The sequence below is a fragment of the Hippopotamus amphibius genome, chromosome 6 (assembly GCF_030028045.1).
Source record: "Hippopotamus amphibius kiboko isolate mHipAmp2 chromosome 6, mHipAmp2.hap2, whole genome shotgun sequence".
Classification (NCBI taxonomy): Eukaryota; Metazoa; Chordata; class Mammalia; order Artiodactyla; family Hippopotamidae; genus Hippopotamus; species Hippopotamus amphibius.
In genome coordinates this window covers 44,087,058-44,103,939 of record NC_080191.1, presented here as the reverse complement: position 1 = coordinate 44,103,939, position 16,882 = coordinate 44,087,058, and the positions used below count along the sequence as shown (strand labels likewise).

The following is a 16,882-nucleotide window of genomic DNA, read 5'->3' as shown; positions in this document are numbered from 1 at the left end:
GATGTTGGTAGAACCTACCTCATGGGGTTGTTTGAGGAGTTAATGAATTTATACAGATGAAGCGCTTGGTGCCTGGTACTACTATAAATGTAATAGCTGCTATTATAATTATTGTATCCAACTTCATACTACCTATCTTGAAACTTGCCCTTTTCTTTTTGGCCAAGCTGTGGACTTCTTTCCTTATGATTACTTCACCTGATGTTTTTAATTTTGTTTGCTGTTGAGGGCTATACTCTCAAAACTCCAAATCATTATTTCTGAACTTGCCTACTAGTCTTTTAATCAGAAGGAGTTTATCCTAGCAATATTGATATATGTTATAGCAGTTTGAGGTAGCATTTCAACTTCTAGGTGCCACAGACATCACTCCTATGTGTTTTTTCCTAACACCCTTGCCTAAATGCTTTGTGTTAGGGAAGGAAGGCTCACTCTTCTCTACCCCGCGTTTTCTCTCTTTATCGCCATCCAGTTCTACAGCATGTGTTCTCTGCCTTCCAGACTGGGACAACTGTGGGACAACAATGCGATGCTTTTCCTCTGCTCTAGGTAGCTCCAGTGACCCAGATGACGTAGAGGCACTCATTTTATCCCATAACAGAGGTTTTATCACAAACAGAGGCAAGATTGCATCCACAGGATTTATGAAAGTTGCTTCTGGTTCATGCTCTCACATCTGCCTCCTTTAGTGGGCCAGGGTTCCTGTATCCCATTCTTTCAGACTTTTTTCCTCTCTCCTTTAGGTGACAGCTAACTAATTTGAGAACAAATAACATGTACTAGTATGTTCAGCAGATATTAATAGGCTAAGTTTTTACAGAATTCAGGTAATATTTATATTTTAACTGATCTTTTAGGAGATGTGCCTTAACCTAAAAAAGTGACTTTAAAGACAACTCTTTGTAAGATAACAAGGTTGATGTTTCCAGGTAGGCTACATTTTAAGTGGCTTTCCAACCAATATGGGTAGGTTTGGGATGGCTTTGTGCAAAGAGTATAAGAATAGTTTGGCCCACATAAAGATAGACAAACACATAAGTATTCAATATGAATTACCTATCTGTCTGTCTATCTATATGTAATATGATTTACAGAGCCTCAGAGTTGAGAACTTTTACCACTTTTATTACTGAATCAACCAGTATGGAGCCAGTAATTCAGGTGCCCCTTTGACCTCCCTGGAAGGATCTGACCAGCTAGGTAGATCATATCTTCTGTCATTTTAATATTTTTAAAACAAATGATAGAACCCCTAGGGCACATGTTCATTTCTCTTTTGCCCGTAACATAGGAGCACCACTAATCCTAGGGGAAGACAATAGAATGTTCCTCACATCATGTGTGTTGTGCGTGTTACCAGATGTGAGACAGTTGATGTCACTGCACAGTTGGTGACACGTCCTGGATCATTGCTGGCGGTCAACTGAGACAGCTGTATCTAAGTTAGAGCTAGTTTTTTTTTTTTTTTTTTTTTAAGACAATTAGACAACCACTATAGTTTTATAGATAGAGTAGTTGGAAAGATTAGTGGTAGAGTAAGGGCAAGTAACATTTGAATACAGTGACATTTAGCAAAAAGATTGGTTCTTTTCTTTGTTTGTTCATTTGGGCAAAGGTTGACCTTGCTCTTCTAATATTTTGTACTTATAAGGTGTCTGATTTGAAACCTTTAAGTGCTACCTAACTAATGATTATCAAAAATACACACTTCATATTTTCTTTAAAAATTAGTCTTCCTTAGATATAAAGCATAGGGAAGGCTGGCTGAGTCAAACCGATTAGATTTTTAAAGGATATGATTATCTGAAAGAACGACATTCACTAGGAAGCAGCAACCTGTCAACTAAACACTGCCCAAGTTTTTGAAACTTCGGGTTTTAAAATCTAACCAGAGATGCTGCCAGAATTAGAGAGTTAATTGTGCGTAATTATGTGCAGCTTTTGCTGCAAAATCTGTATTAGATTCTAGAGACCAGTCAATATATAAAGCTTTAAAATCAAGGTATGATATTTTTTGTTTAAAGGATATTTATGGCATATAATGTGTTGCCTTCCATTTAAATAGAAGGATGAAATTTCTAACCTTTTTTTTACTCTTATCTTAAACGTACATAGAATTGTATTTGAACAACTGGTTATAAAGTTTCATCTTTTAGAATCAGATAAGATTATTTTGTTGGTATATATTTATGTTTGCTGAATAATTTAAGTATTCCCGGAACTTATCCCAATATGTATTCCCGAAGCAGAAAAGGCCTTATTTAAAGGAATCCCCTCTTGAATAATTTTCGCTGGTTTGTACTAAGAACATTACTTTAGACCTGACTGTACATTAAACCTTAGGTAAAACTAACTTGTTGCTTTCTATCATTTTTGATTACATGTGTTTTTAAAAAATTGGACAGTCCTTGTAGTATTATATAATAAGTAAAAGAAAAAATACGTATAATTATTTTAAAATCAGGTAAATCCCATCAAGATTGTTAGCAGCACCTGAGTGGACTATATTTACTTGTAGTTCTATTTTTGTAATTTTTGCTATTTAATCTAAGTAGTATTGTCACACTTTTTTCTGCTGTGGAAATATTGGAGGATCTGTTTTGGGAATAGAATTTTGGTGGCACCTATGATAAATGATATATGAGTTGTTTTTTATATATATTTTAAAGGTCTTTAGAAAAATATTCTTACTTTAATTAAAAAATAGTACTGAGCTGTAAGTGGTGAAGAAATGGTGATAGTCCCATTTTTAGAGGCCTAGAATGGATTCACATGCAAAATTGGTACCTAAAAGAATCAAGACTTTGTTTATGGCCCTTAAAGACATTTAAAAATCTACCACTGACCTCATGTAAAAAGTACTATAAATTTGAAAGAAAAAGATATTAAAATCCATCTCAGAATGGAATAAGGTATGCTAAATGTTTGGAACTGAACTGGTGCAAACTGATAAGGAACTACAACAAGTCAACCCCCTACCTTCTAAAATACTAAACTGCAAAAACTTGCACCTTTTGTTTTTCTTCCCTTAAAGTGGATTTTTCTTCTGTTCCTGCCCTTTTGCCTACTTCCCGTCTTTCTAAGGGAGAACACGTACATATGTGAGTGTGTGTGTGCAGTAAGTATACCTGGCAGAGGGTAGGAGGAGGGAATAGAGCCTCTTTGCCAAAGATACAGGTACAGAAATGATTCTCCATCACCACAGTAAAGGGAGAGCTTTATGCTGGGGAGCCTTTGATGCAGGGTAACATCTCCTGTGTGTTGATACAAGACCATTGCTGCCATTTCAGTGTTATGCTTTGCTCTTTGGATGAGCTGTGCTATCCAGTCAGAGACATGTGATGGTTAAAGTTGGGGTAGGGAGGGAGATCTCAGGAATCCCATCATTACCAGTGTCCTTGCCCAGGTGAACAGGGATGCCAGTGGGTCCTTATTGGATGATAACAATACAGAAAGAATTATGGTTTTGCTGCTGTTTTTCAAGATTTAATTTGTCCTAATGATTACTATGCATGGATTGATTTTTTTCTCTACACACTTGAGTAAGTTCTTGGCTTCATGATTTTTTTTTTTTTTAAAGCTTTTCTTCCTTCCTAGGCAGCTTGAAATCTTTACTTACATGTAAGGATTTTTCTCATCCATTTTCCTCCCTCTCTGTAAATCCTGCCTCATGCTTCTTCTTCTTCTTCTTCTTTTCTTAAACATAGTATTCTTTCTGTTTGGTTGTAAAGCTCCAAGAAATGAATAATCCTAATCTGAGGAAATGTTCACTGGATCTGTTCCTGCTGCTTTTTCCCCACCATAACACAACAGATTGCTACTGAATTTTGAATGTCACCAACAGACAGATGATAATGGCGTAGGATGGATAATGAAATATTTGAAACACAGATGGGCCTGTAAATCATATTTCTTTTTCTTAGGATTTCCTTCTGATATAAAAAAAATTAACACAATTAACACTTTTGTACCAATATCCGTCATAAATGATATCTTTGTAGCCCTGTTGTTGAACTGCTACATCCATCTGTCTTTGTGAAAGACAGTCACTGCTTGACGACTATTCTGTGCAAGTTACCTGCTGGGTGAGAGGCTGCCTTTACCAAAAAGAGGTTATGTGAAAAGTAAACCTTCCAAGGAACACTCAGCTTTGATCTCAAAGGGAGTACCTGAGAATTTCATATGTAGCACTTAATCTGTAGGAGGATTTGAAGTATATATTAAGAGACGTACACCAAATTCATAATAAGGATTTTCATTTAAGGAGCTATCTGTAACTACTTAAACTTTCACTTAGGTGCTTACAGGAAAAAAGCAGTGAGGCCAAATAGAAAAGAATTTTTTAAGTACAACAGAATAGAGTCAGAAAGGGGTGAGAGATCAAGGTAATGAACTAAGATATTGATTTTTCTTTTTAGGTGACAAGCCTCTTTGTGTTTTATCTCCAGCTTCAGGGGGCATTGGCCAAGATGATGTCGGCAGTCACTCAGTGTTCACCCCAGACCACTACTCTACCCTCGGAAGGCTTGATAACTATCGATCTGCTGGGCAGCGCTTAGAAACCAGGGATTCCAGCTGTCAGACCGAGGAAGTGAAAGTTGTACCACCTTCAATGAGAAGAATCAGGGCGCAGAAGGGGCAAGGCATTGCTGCCCAGATGAGCCACTTCCCAGGCTCCTCTGGGAACATGTCTGTGCTGAGTGACTCCGCGGGCATTGTGTTCCCTTCTCGCCTCAACAATGACGCCGGTTTCCACAGTCTTCCCCGGTCTGCAGCGAGGGCAAACGTTCAGTCCCTGGAGCCACGGCTGGGCGCCTTGGGCCCGGCAGAAGACACAGATGGCACTTTCCCCTGCCAATGGAGTCACCCACAAGTAGATGAAGACTTCGGACATCTAGGAGCTGCCCCACGGACTGGAACACTTTTGAGGCCCAAGTCCCAGGAGCTGAGGCACTTTGAGGGTGAAAACATAAGCCCAGCATGTGTGGTTTCTCCTCACGCAACCTACTCCACCAGCATCATCCCAAATGCCACACTTTCCTCCTCTTCAGAGATTATTATGATTCACACTGCTCAGAGCTCAGGGCAGTTGGACAGTAAAATTACCAACTCATCTTCATACACAAAGATCAAGTCCAGAGACCACCTCCTCTCCAGGCAGAAAGATGGTCATCATTCTCCCAGTGGCAACTGGAATGAGGGGTACTCCACTGTTTTTTCACAGGCCTCATATCCCCATTCGTCCAGTGCAACCACTCTGCTGTCCCTCTGTGATTCAGCAGTCTCTCTAAATACTCCAGCAAATCGGGAGAATGGGTCCCAGGCCATGGCCTATAATTGTAGAAACAACCTGAGCTTCCCAGCCCACCCCCAGGATGTGGACAGCAAAAGTGAGTCCAGCTATTCAGGTGGCAGGGGGCACGGTGGCAGCACGGAGCCCTGGGAATACAGTGCCTCGGGTAGTGGGCGTGCGTCCCCACTGAAGCCACATTTGACAACTCCTGGTTACGCCACTCCTGTAAGTAACATGAGCAGCTGCAGTTTGGACCAGACATCCAACAAAGATGATGCCAGGTCCGTGTATTCAGAAGACCACGATGGCTACTACACCTCCCTGCACACCGACTCTGGACACGGACCTGGGAATCTGTGCAATAGCAGCGATGGCTTTGGGAATCCCAGGCACAGCGTGGTCAATGTTTTTGATGGAAGAGCGCAGAAGAACCAAGGGAACCGGTCAAATTGCCAAGACAGATCTCTTTCGCGAAACATCTCTTTGAAAAAAGCGAAGAAACCTCCCCTGCCTCCCTCTCGGACGGACTCTCTGCGCAGGATTCCCAAGAAGAGCGTCCAGTCGAACGGGCAGGTGCTGAACGAGAGCCTGATCGCCTCGCTCCAGCACTCGCTGCAGCTGAACCTCGCCGGCAAGGGCGGCAGCTCGCCCTCCCAGAGCCCCTGCAGTGACTTCGAAGAACCCTGGCTGCCTCGGTCCCGCAGCCAGAGCACAGTGAGCGCGGGCAGCAGCCTGACCTCCGCCACCACCCCCAACGTCTACTCCCTGTGCGGGGTCACACCGGCGCAGAGCGACACGAGCAGCGTCAAGTCCGAGTACACAGACCCGTGGGGTTACTACATTGACTACACGGGCGTGCAGGAAGACCCGGGGAACACAGGCGGGGCTGGTCCAGCCGGCAGCGCAGCGTCACCCGGAAATGGGCCAGGCCGCCATCTCCCGGAGGGGTCCAGGGCCGTGGTACCCCCCGTGCCCAGTGGTGCCGTCAAACCAAAGATCACATCACCAGAGAAGTCGCACAGAGTCACTTCTCCATCCAGTGGGTATTCCAGCCAGTCGAACACACCCACAACTCTCACCCCTGTGCCTGTGTTTTTAAAATCAATGTCACCAGCCAACGGGAGGGGGAAGCCCAAGCCCAAGGTGCCAGAAAGGAAGTCCTCTCTGATATCTTCGGTATCCATCTCCTCCTCCTCCACGTCTCTTTCCTCGAATACTTCTACGGAAGGAAGCGGAACTATGAAGAAGCTGGATTCGGTGCTGGCGTCTCCCCTTGCTGCTCCTCCTGTCCCCTCTCTTCCATCTCCTTGTCCCACTGACAAGTCTCCTTTCCTCCCTCCTCCGCCTCCAGTGGCAGATTTCCCTGAGGGCTCACCTCTGCCTCACTCTCCCGTCTTCCCCCCTCCACCACCAGAAGTTACCCCTCCTTTCTGTCCCCCCACTGACGCCTGCTTTCCTCCGCCTCCCACAGCACTTAGCCCCCATCTTCTGGATTCATCTGCTTCCCTGCCACCTCTGCCACCTGCCTTACCCCCCTCAGTGCCCCCGCCTGCCCCTCCCCTTAACCCCAAGTTGATGAAAGATGCCAGGCCTTTTTTCAAAAAATCTGGCCAGCCAGAGCCCTCCCGGGAGTCCTGCAGGCAGCCTTCCACCAAGGAGGAGGGCAATAGGCCCCCCATGCCCCTAATCACCGCAGAAGCATTGCAGATGGTGCACTTGAGGCCGGTGAAGAAGAACTCAGGAACCGAGGTCGCACTGTTACAGGAACACGCATCTCAGGAAAAACGAACTCCGGTTGTTCCCCAGTATCATTTAAAGCCATCTGCTCTCCTGAAATCCCGAAATAGCATAAATGAAATGGAGAGTGAAAGCCAGCCTGCCTCCGCGACAAGCTCGCTCCCAGCTCCTGGCAAGAGCGCGACTCAGGGTCACCAGGACAGTGCAGCCGAGCGTGGCCCCCAGAGCCGCAGCCCTGGCCGAGCCGGGGAGGCAGAGGCCGGGCCCAGGACCGCCCCGCTCCACGAGCCCCCCGGCCCATCGCCCAGCAGGAAACCACCCCCCATTTCCAAGAAGCCCAAACTGTTCCTCGTGGTGCCACCTCCGCAGAGAGATTTCACCGCGGAGCCCGCAGAGAACGTGCGCGAAGCAGCGCCCAGCCCCACGAGAGGAGAGGCACGAGCGCGGTGTGCAGCCGGGGCTGATTCCGATGAGACCGACGCTGGCAGCTTGGTTCTCACGGGAGGAGCTGCAGGATCCGAGACCCCGGGCGGAGTGGAAGCCCATGTCCCCATGGTGCAGCCCGATGCCTCGCCAGCCCCCTCGCGGGAGGAGCCGGGCACTGAGAGCCTTGCGGGCACCAGGGGCAGTGTGGAGAGCCGTCTGTCTCTGCAGGACCCGGGGCGTGAGTCTGGTTTTCTCTTGTTCCCCTCTGACCGACCATATGCAGCTGAGGCGAACAGGGCTGGTGCACCTTCACAGCCAGACCAGCAGTGCGTGGACTCCTTGTGCTGCCTCGCACCTAGGTTACCAGCTTGTCATTTCTATGAAGTTTTTTGTTGTTTTTTTTTTAAATCTAGATCTAAGGGTAGAGCTTAGAGAAGGGCAGAAAATAGAAGGGGGGTGGTGGTCGGCAGCAGGCTGGGTATTAAATATTACTGTGAGTAATCCCGTGGAGAGCTGCAAAGAAATGTTACAACAAAATTTAAGAGATTCAGTGATTTTTATCTAGACTTTAACAGAAAAGCCTGAGCTTTGACTGTCATGCTCGTGTCATTTTCCCCATCTTTGTAAAATATCCGACTACAGACCCTACTGCCTCACCCTATGATTCTCACATTGTCAGGAATGGCAGGGAAGCATATTTCCGAGCTTGGCTAAAGACTGAAATTCAAGTCACTTGTGCATCTGCTTGCTTCTCCATAGCTGGGGTGCGGGAGGCTGACACAGCCGGTTCTTCCTCAGAAGCCTGTGAATTCCTTAAGGAAGACGGGAGTGATGAGGTGATGACCCCCAGTAGACCCCGGACCACAGAAGACCTTTTTGCAGCTATTCATAGGTACCCAAATTTCCTTCCTCTTTTTTGAATCTACTTTATGAGCCCCCCTTTCGAAATCGTTTCTCAGTGTATTTTTCTTTCTTGAGGTTTCTACTCTCACCTGTTTAGGCTTCCTTGATTATTGATTTTTTAGTTTGTTTCTATATTTTTACATGCCTCGACTCCAATCTCTGTTTTACTTTGTTCCACTGATTTTTACAATCATGTGAGGGACAGAGGCTTATTGTGGTAATGCCTTTCAGTCGGCCCTGCTCCTGCTAGCAAGAAATGCAGTGTCAGTCATGACAGGGTATTTACAAGAGTTGGGTTAGAGTAGCCAATAGTCCAGTGCAGGATGAGGGATGCTGTGTGCTGTGGACTTAAGATGCACAGACTAGCTCTACAGGACTTATTTTTTTTCTAATAGTGGTTTATTTTATTGCCGTTGTTATTTTCATTATACAGAAAAACTAGGATTTTATAGTGTAATTTTTTGGCTAAGTGTTTCAATAAAAGAATACATCTTTTTAAAGCAGGAGCAAGAGGAATTAAGTTTACTCGTTACTGTATACTGCTAGTGCCATCTACTGGCATCAGAAATTATTGGGATTTAAAAAAATAAGTAAATTTTCAAAATAACAGCCTGAAGTGTTGTACTTTTTACATGTGATCACCTTGAAGAGTGAATATGATTTAACACTTAAGTTTTATTTATTGCATCATTTTTCTGGCTATAAACAGTTGAGTCTCGCACAGCAGTGTCATTGTAAAAATGGATGAGATTGTGCAAGTCCTTTAAACCGTGTGATATATAAACCCTTTGCTTCCTTCTAGAATTGTTTTTCACGATATTTTCAGGTAACTCTTATGAATGTCCCTATGCTGCCAATGCCTTACATTGCCCTGAATCACGGTCGCTTTTTTCCCTCCTGAGACAAAACATCCTATAAAATCATTTGATTCTCTGTGTGAGTAACCTTGTGTCAGGAGTGTTTTCCCAATTCTTAGAATCTAACTGAAAAGGCTGTTACTTCATGAAATAGAAAGCCTAGGCTGTGCAGTCCCTACCTGAGATTCCTCATGCAACATGTAAACATCTGACTTCAGAGGAGAAAACCAAGCTGGTGAATTGAAGTGTTTGTCAAGAATTATGTTCTTTACCTGTTGGCTCCGGTATTAGTATAATGTCTCATAGACCCTGAACACTACCTCTTTCACATTGTCTGACTGGTCTCTCTGCTCTCATTAGAAATAAAAAGGTAGCTCGTTATCAAATTATTCCTCCAAATAGGGAAGTGAAAAATGCCACATCCTTTGAAACCAACTTCGATGACATTTCTAGAGGTTTACACAGATGTTTCTAACTCGAATCATTCTGGATACCTAATAAACTCCTAATGATTTCTGCATTAAATGGAACCAATTGGAATTCAACTGTTAGGAAATTCTTCCAAGGCTCAACATCTTCCATTTGGTATGGGATGCACTGGGTTGCTAAAGATGCAGGCATATATATTTAAAATAGCATCCACAGAGAAGACATGTTGCCTAGTTGCTCTGTGTACTAAATACTTGGTCTCAGGGAGAAATAATTCAACTGTCGTGGAGCCAAACTACTATGTTTTTCCTAAAAATATGCCAAAGATCTCTTCTATATTTTATTCTGGCAACCTTCTTAAGGCACTAAGGAAATTGTGGTTTCTCCTACTAGGGAGTTATATCTACTGCAGGCGCAGAAACTGGTCACTCTGTATTGTTCTGTGTACACATGTAGAAGGAAAGACCAAGTAGGGTATGGATTGCAGAGTGAGAGCAAGGACACAGGGTTAGGGTTAGGATTAGGGTGGGTGGGTGGGTAGGTAGGTAGGTAGGTAGATAGATAGATAGATAGATAGATAGATAGATAGATAGATAGATAATATATTAGACATAATAGGAATCCATCTAAAGTCTGATTTTTAGGGCTTTATTTTATATCCTTCAGTATCTAAGCTAATAATTTAAAATAAAGAATATCTAAATTGAAACACAGCTATCAAATTTTGTAATGCAAATTAATTCACTTCAGATTTAAAGCCAGATGGGAAATGTAGAACACCAGTTGAGGTGTGAAGTTTTTATATTTGTTGAAGTAATTAATTTTTAAGCCAGTGTTAACTGTTTAAGCATTTTTTATAGCCATCTTCCTTAGACGTACACACACACACACACACTCTCTATATGTATATACGTATACATATACATATATATACACATACATATATATACACATTGTGTGTGTATACCTGCATACATACATATTTGCAGAGAATTCATATATTTAGATTTAATTCTCATTTTAGGGGGCTGTTGCTCTTGAGAAACAACAGTGCTTTTGTAAATTCCCATCCCCTCTCTTCATTTTGAATCTACAGTTAAAGGCTGTGGCTTTAATCAAGCATAGCTCTGGGTTGTTGTATGGATCTTAGCACATCCTCTCCATTTAAAAGCCAAACAAAAAAGTTATACTACAAAGCAGTCCCTGCAAGAAACAGATGAGCAGAGCTGTCTTTGGGAAGCAACTAGTATAAATTTTGAGGTCATGTGCTCTACATGGAAAGATACTCCATCAGGTCCTACTTGTATTAAGCTGTGTGACTTCACTCTCTAGACCTCGATTACCTTCTCTGGTTGGACCAAACCATCTAAATCTTTTCCAGTTCTGAAATTCTGAGATGTTATTGTTTCTGTGGTTTTTGTCAGTGGGTCACTTATTCCAGAGCACTGCTCTCGTTGGTCGCAGAGCAAGGAAGCTGTCGCAGTGTGTGAAACCAGGTCTGTGTGACTCCAGAGCTCTTTTATCTTATTGAATCCTTACAAACCCATGAGGCTGGTATCATCATCCGCATTTTATAAATATGAAAACTGAGGTGCAGCATAGATGAGTAACTGGTCCAGGGTCGCACAGCTAGAAATTGCTCAGATTCAACTCTTAATCTCTATGTTTGGAGAGCATCCTCTCAACCTTTGCCTGCTGCATGTTCTAGAATTTTATAGCAGAAAAAGAGGTATCTAGCCACATTTTTACTTTATTAAATATATCAAGTTTCCTTAAAGCAAGTCCACCTGCACTTAGCTGAGACAGTCCTCCCACACTCAGTTGTTATGAAGAGGAGGTCAGCAAGGGGCCACTTGGCTTATCTGCTTTATTTTCTCTGGTTCATGCTCAGCAGAAAACACATCGAACAGGGAGGTTCTTAGAGACTGAGGACAAGAAATACCCCCAGGAAAATTTACTTTCCCAGAAGGCTCCTCCCCTTTCATACTCTACCCACATCCTTTATATTTTCTTGATCAGCTAGTGGTTCTCTGAAGTCAGTCAGGAAACAGGATCTGATATGGAAGGTTCACTCTTATTTTCTGGAAAATTGGATTTGTAGGAGTTGACATATGGTCCAATAAGAGCCAAGGAAAACTGGTTTTATGTCAAGCTCTATGGAGAACGTAAAGTTGCAGAATTGTTCTAGACCTAAGGTGGGGACCTATCTCAGTATAGGGGATGTTCTAGGAGTTAGCTTACCTATTGTATTAGGCCATTCAAGTGCCAGCACCAAACAAGAAATGGGAGAGTAGAAAGAAAGGGTTGTTAGCACCGTGAAATTCACTCAGGATCAGTCAGGTATAGAAGAGTTAAATAAGAGATGTCAATTATTAAAAACTTTTTGGAAACGGTCCTATCCAAGGTAAGATAATATGATGTCTGAGATTTGTTTCAAAATAATCCAGTGAGGGTGGAAATGAAAGCAGGGTGACCATAAGTTAATAATTATAGTAGCTGGGTCATGGACACACATAGTAATACAATGAACTATTCTTTTTGCCTGGGTGTTTGGAACTTTCCATAGTGGAAATAATAGATGGTGACCTGAATATGCGGTAAGAGAAGCAGAGTGGTTGTGGCTGACATCCAGTGACCGCCCAGGGAATTAACCTTCATCTTAATGTTATTAAATCTCAGGTCTAAGAGGAAAGTCCTTGGCCGTAAAGATTCAGATGATGATCACTCCCGAAACCATTCTCCTTCCCCGCCAGTGACACCCACTGGGGCTGCCCCTAGCCTGGCCTCCCAGAAGCAAGTGGGATCGATTCAGAGAAGCGTCCGGAAGAGCAGCACCAGCAGTGACAACTTCAAAGCTCTGCTGTTGAAAAAGGGGAGTCGGTCAGACACCAGTGCCCGCATGTCGGCAGCTGAGATGCTCAAGAACACAGACCCTAGATTCCAGAGGTCACGGTCCGAGCCTTCACCAGACACCCCGGAGAGCCCATCAAGCTGCTCCCCGAGCAAGAACAGAAGGGCCCAAGAAGAGTGGGCCAAAAATGAAGGCTTGATGCCTCGGAGTCTGTCGTTCTCTGGCCCCAGGTACGGGCGCAGTCGAACGCCGCCTTCCGCCGCCAGCAGCAGGTACAGCGTGCGGAACCGGATCCAGAGCAGCCCCATGACTGTCATCTCAGAGGGCGAAGGGGAAACCACGGAGCCTGTAGACAGCAGGGCTCTCCGGGCCCAGGGCCCTGCGAGGGGATATTCGCTGGATGGACTGGCGGGGGATGACGTGGATGAGGGCAGCCTGCTCTGTGCCGGGGAGCCTGCTGCCTCGCTGGGGGTGCCGGCTCCTGGCCCCACGGAGGGGCCGCCCAGCGCAGAAGGCAGGGATCCATCAGAACCGCGCGGAGGGCCCCCGAGGGAAGAGAGTTAGAGGCAAGAACCTCCCAGATGATGTGGGGAGATGGGCAGCACATCGCTCTAGGAAGCCTGAAAGGTCCCCTTCCCTGCCTTGACCTTGGATCCTGCTCAGCATCTGTGCTGTAGGCCTGGTCATGGGCAGCCTCGCCGCGGAAGGGGAGGGCTATTTAGGACTCACTTGGCACTTGCCCTGGGGCTTAAAAGCAAGTAGAAGCTTAACTTCTGAAAATGCTTCCTGGGGAAGATTTTTTTTTTCCCTAAGTGCTGGGTGTGTGTAGAGGGATGTGTGTGTGTGTGCATTTGGAACATGTTAAAAAAAAAAAAATACACACACACACAGCATGTACAGAAATAGGAGAAACAGCGTTAAGCTAGGTAGAGTAATGGAGCCTTCTGGGCTAGGTGGTAACTGCTTTAAAAGTGTTATGTTTATGGAAATTAGTGAGTTCCAGAAGAAGGGAGAGAACCATTACTTCTAAGAAAGAGGGGGTAGATTGGCTAGTTCTGAGCACGCAGAACATGTGGGCATGTGCATAGCTGTGCTTTCCGGGGGAGCCATATCACGGTTACCCCCCAAAGCTGGGAAAGGGTTAAGTGACTAGTTGGTTCAGGTACTTTTTTCTGGGGAAAAAAGGCTTTGTTTCTTTTTTGTGAAAATGACAGATGTGGACGTGGCAACGCTGTAACTCAGTCTGCTGCTGTGCAGCCACAGGCACACAACTTCTCGCCGGGTTTGTAGAAACGTGGGTAATTTTGTATTGACTTTCCTCCTTGAGCAGCAGCTGGGACCTCCTTGAAGAGCTGAAATAACAATGGCACACACAGAGAGGGTAACGGAGATGAGAGAAGGGGAGAGGAGTAAGTGATACACTGCTGGAATTTGTTTCCTGCTTATTAAATAAAATTATTTTTCAGAATTAAAATTTAAAACTTGCACTACAGAACTGTGGATGGAGCCTTTCTATTTACAACTGGTTTTTTGTTTTTAAACCAGAGTTTAAGCTTCTATTTGGCAATTTCTTACCACTTGAAATGTCAACATTTGCTAACTTTTGGATATCCTTTTGGTTATACCAAAGAAAAAGTTAATGCTATTTTTCCTTGAACTGCCTGCAGTATCATGTCCTCATTTAGAAAGGTTTATCAAAATCTATTATATATTATCTTACTTTGAAGAAAATGCTGAATAGCTCTTTTTGGTCAAATAAACTGATAAAAATTGGCAGGGCTTGCCTCTTCATTAGCCCTGGGAAATGAGTTTTTAGATTAAAAAGATTTTTTGCATCATTTGGTTTGTGTGTTTTTATATTTTTTACAAACAATTGAGTTCACTAATTACCTTCTAATCTTCTCCGATTAGAATTTTAATACTCTTATTAGACGTGGAAGAAAAGTGTGTAAAGTATTTATTTTTATGTGATATTCTTGTGACCATTTCCTCCCAACTGCTGTGTACATAGACTCCTTTATTTGTTGGTTAAATAAAATCAGTCTTGTCTTCTTCATCAGAAGGACCTAAGATGAGAGTACTGAGATTATTAGCCTAAATATAATGCAGCTGCCAATTATCTTTTTTGGTATGAAAATATCATCTAAAAGTTGGACTGCACAGGCTCAATCAGCATAACATTTATACAATAAAACATTAGATATCCATTTTAGACGTGTCTTTGAGACAAAAACAAATCTAAAGAATTAAGACTCCTTCTGTTCTCTGAAGAAAACAAAACACGTCTTTCCACACAACCAGAAATCGAGACCTGACGTTTGGCCAAGAGCAAAAGGACTTTCTGCCACTTAAAGCAAGTGCCTGCTACATTGGCCACAAGAATCTCTTCTCCTACATGAAGTGGCATTGGCTTTTGAATATGAAATCTTTTCATAGCGATTAGAATGTTTGTGGATATCAGAAAACAAATTTAATATATAAATCAGTTATGTTGAAGGTAAGATAAGCACCCTCAAAACTAATTATAAAACTTTTTTTTAATCCCCATTTTAAAAGGAAATATATATTAGGTTTTTTAAATTTGCTTTGAATAAAACGGTTGTAAAGTAAATATATGAACCTTTTTGTTCTTGTTGTTTGTACATGCATTTTTGAATGGTGAGATAGGTCTTTTTGTGCAGAACTGTTGAGTGCTTTGCTGGATACAAACAGAACGGCAGTGATGACCAGAAGGTGCCTGTGGGAGGTGGGGACCCAACAGAGAGGAAATAGAACATCACAGACGCTGTGGACAGTGCCGTCTAACAGGACACAGGGAAAAGCAGCTCTAAATGATGTCCTGTGGACTTTTGAATAAAATCCCAACAGTGCATTGACTGAGAGTTCAGGTGATGTGACATGTGGAGACACGTGAGAACTTTTCACAGCATGGAGGAAATACAGGGAGACAAGGATCTAGACTCACCCCGGAAACACACAGCATCTTCAGCTTTGCTACTTTATTCCTCTGTGGGGCTTGATACTATTAGTGAACCATATCATAGTTAAAAACTCAGTGAGGACAGACTTACTCTTCCTTATGTCCCAGAACTTTAAAGCCCCAGGGCTAAGCTATTTCCACCTTGTTTTTCTAAGAGTTGGGAGGGAAACAAGTGACCCATTTGGTCTGTTGGTTGGAAGCAGCCTCAACTTTCATCTGATTTCTGCCCTCTTTATTTCTGAAGAATGTTGATTGAAACCATTGCTTCTCCTGTGGGGATGAGAGCATATTTGAGGAATCACAATGACAAGGAAAGAAAAGGAGGCATTTCTGTATCTTGATCTTATTTCCCACCCACCAGCACCATGCCCAGCTCTGGGGTGGGGGTCCCGGGAGGACGGGAAGCACAGGATTGCTTTATTGGTTCTGTATTAATGTGTTTTCAGCACATTAATTGAATTTGAATAATTGTTTATATTGCTGGGATTCCATCATGAAATGAGCACAATAGGATAATTTACTTTCACAGATATTAGGATATTGTTGGAGTGGAGGAGGAGGGTCTTTTGAATAAAACATGGACCTGATTCTTAAGGTCCTGTTATAAGCTATTCAGTTACTATAACAGTTTCTTTCAGTGAGCTGACCTAAACTACCTTCCACACAGGCCAGCCTTTATTCACAGAACAAGAGCTAGAGTAATTTATAGTCATTTGTTCAGCAATGAAAAAAAAAGCCTTTTATTAAATACTTCTCATGTGCTATGTAAGGACGAGGGAGTTCTAAGAAAAATGGGGATGAGAGATCATTTAAGGGGGTTCAGACCTAGTGAAAAAGACATATAATGAACTACCCTATGAAATATATTAGAGTCAGAGTAGATGAAAAAGAAGAACACTGGGCAAACGCTGCTGAGTCCCCCTCCCCCACCACACGAGTTCTCCTTTACCAACAGAATGCCTGAAACTGGTTCAGACAAACCAGAACACTAGTCTGCCCCTCCTCCCCCATAGTCTGAAGGGCCATGTGGCACAGTTTTGGCCAATGAGACACAAGCAATAGTCGGAGTTTCCAGGAAAGTTTCTTTCCTTATGTAGATCCCATCCGCTTCCTCCTTTTATCCCTAGACTGGATGGGAGGCTGGAGGAGGAACAGTACTCTTGCAACCTTTGAGGCACCAGTAAGGATGGAAGAAGCCACATGTTGTGGAAACCGGAGGAGAATAACATCCAGAGTCACCGCACCAGCCTTGGGCTGTCCACCTCCAGACCCGCGGGGTAAGTCATTTGTCACCTGCTCTGCAGTTGAGTGTTACGGTTCTCAGAGGAAGATAAGCGAGGGATTGGCTGTGGTGAGCCTGAGCTGAGATTGTACATGCGGATGAGGAGGATTTTGCCAAACAGGGA

The 16,882-nt window shown here is 43.5% G+C and overlaps 1 protein-coding gene across 5 annotated transcripts in view; it reads left to right on the top strand.

Moving 5' to 3' along the window:
• NHSL1 (NHS like 1) overlaps positions 1-15,089 on the top strand; it is a 241,442-nt gene extending 226,353 nt beyond the window's left edge. For all 5 annotated transcript variants that reach the window (XM_057738200.1, XM_057738198.1, XM_057738202.1 and 2 more), the window contains 3 exons: positions 4,449-7,694; positions 8,216-8,348; positions 12,325-15,089. In XM_057738200.1, the coding sequence (XP_057594183.1) occupies positions 4,449-7,694; positions 8,216-8,348; positions 12,325-13,060 (4,115 nt within the window). In that variant the 3' untranslated portion in view covers positions 13,061-15,089. The remainder of the gene's footprint in view (positions 1-4,448; positions 7,695-8,215; positions 8,349-12,324) is intronic.
• The last annotated feature ends 1,793 nt before the right edge of the window (positions 15,090-16,882 follow it).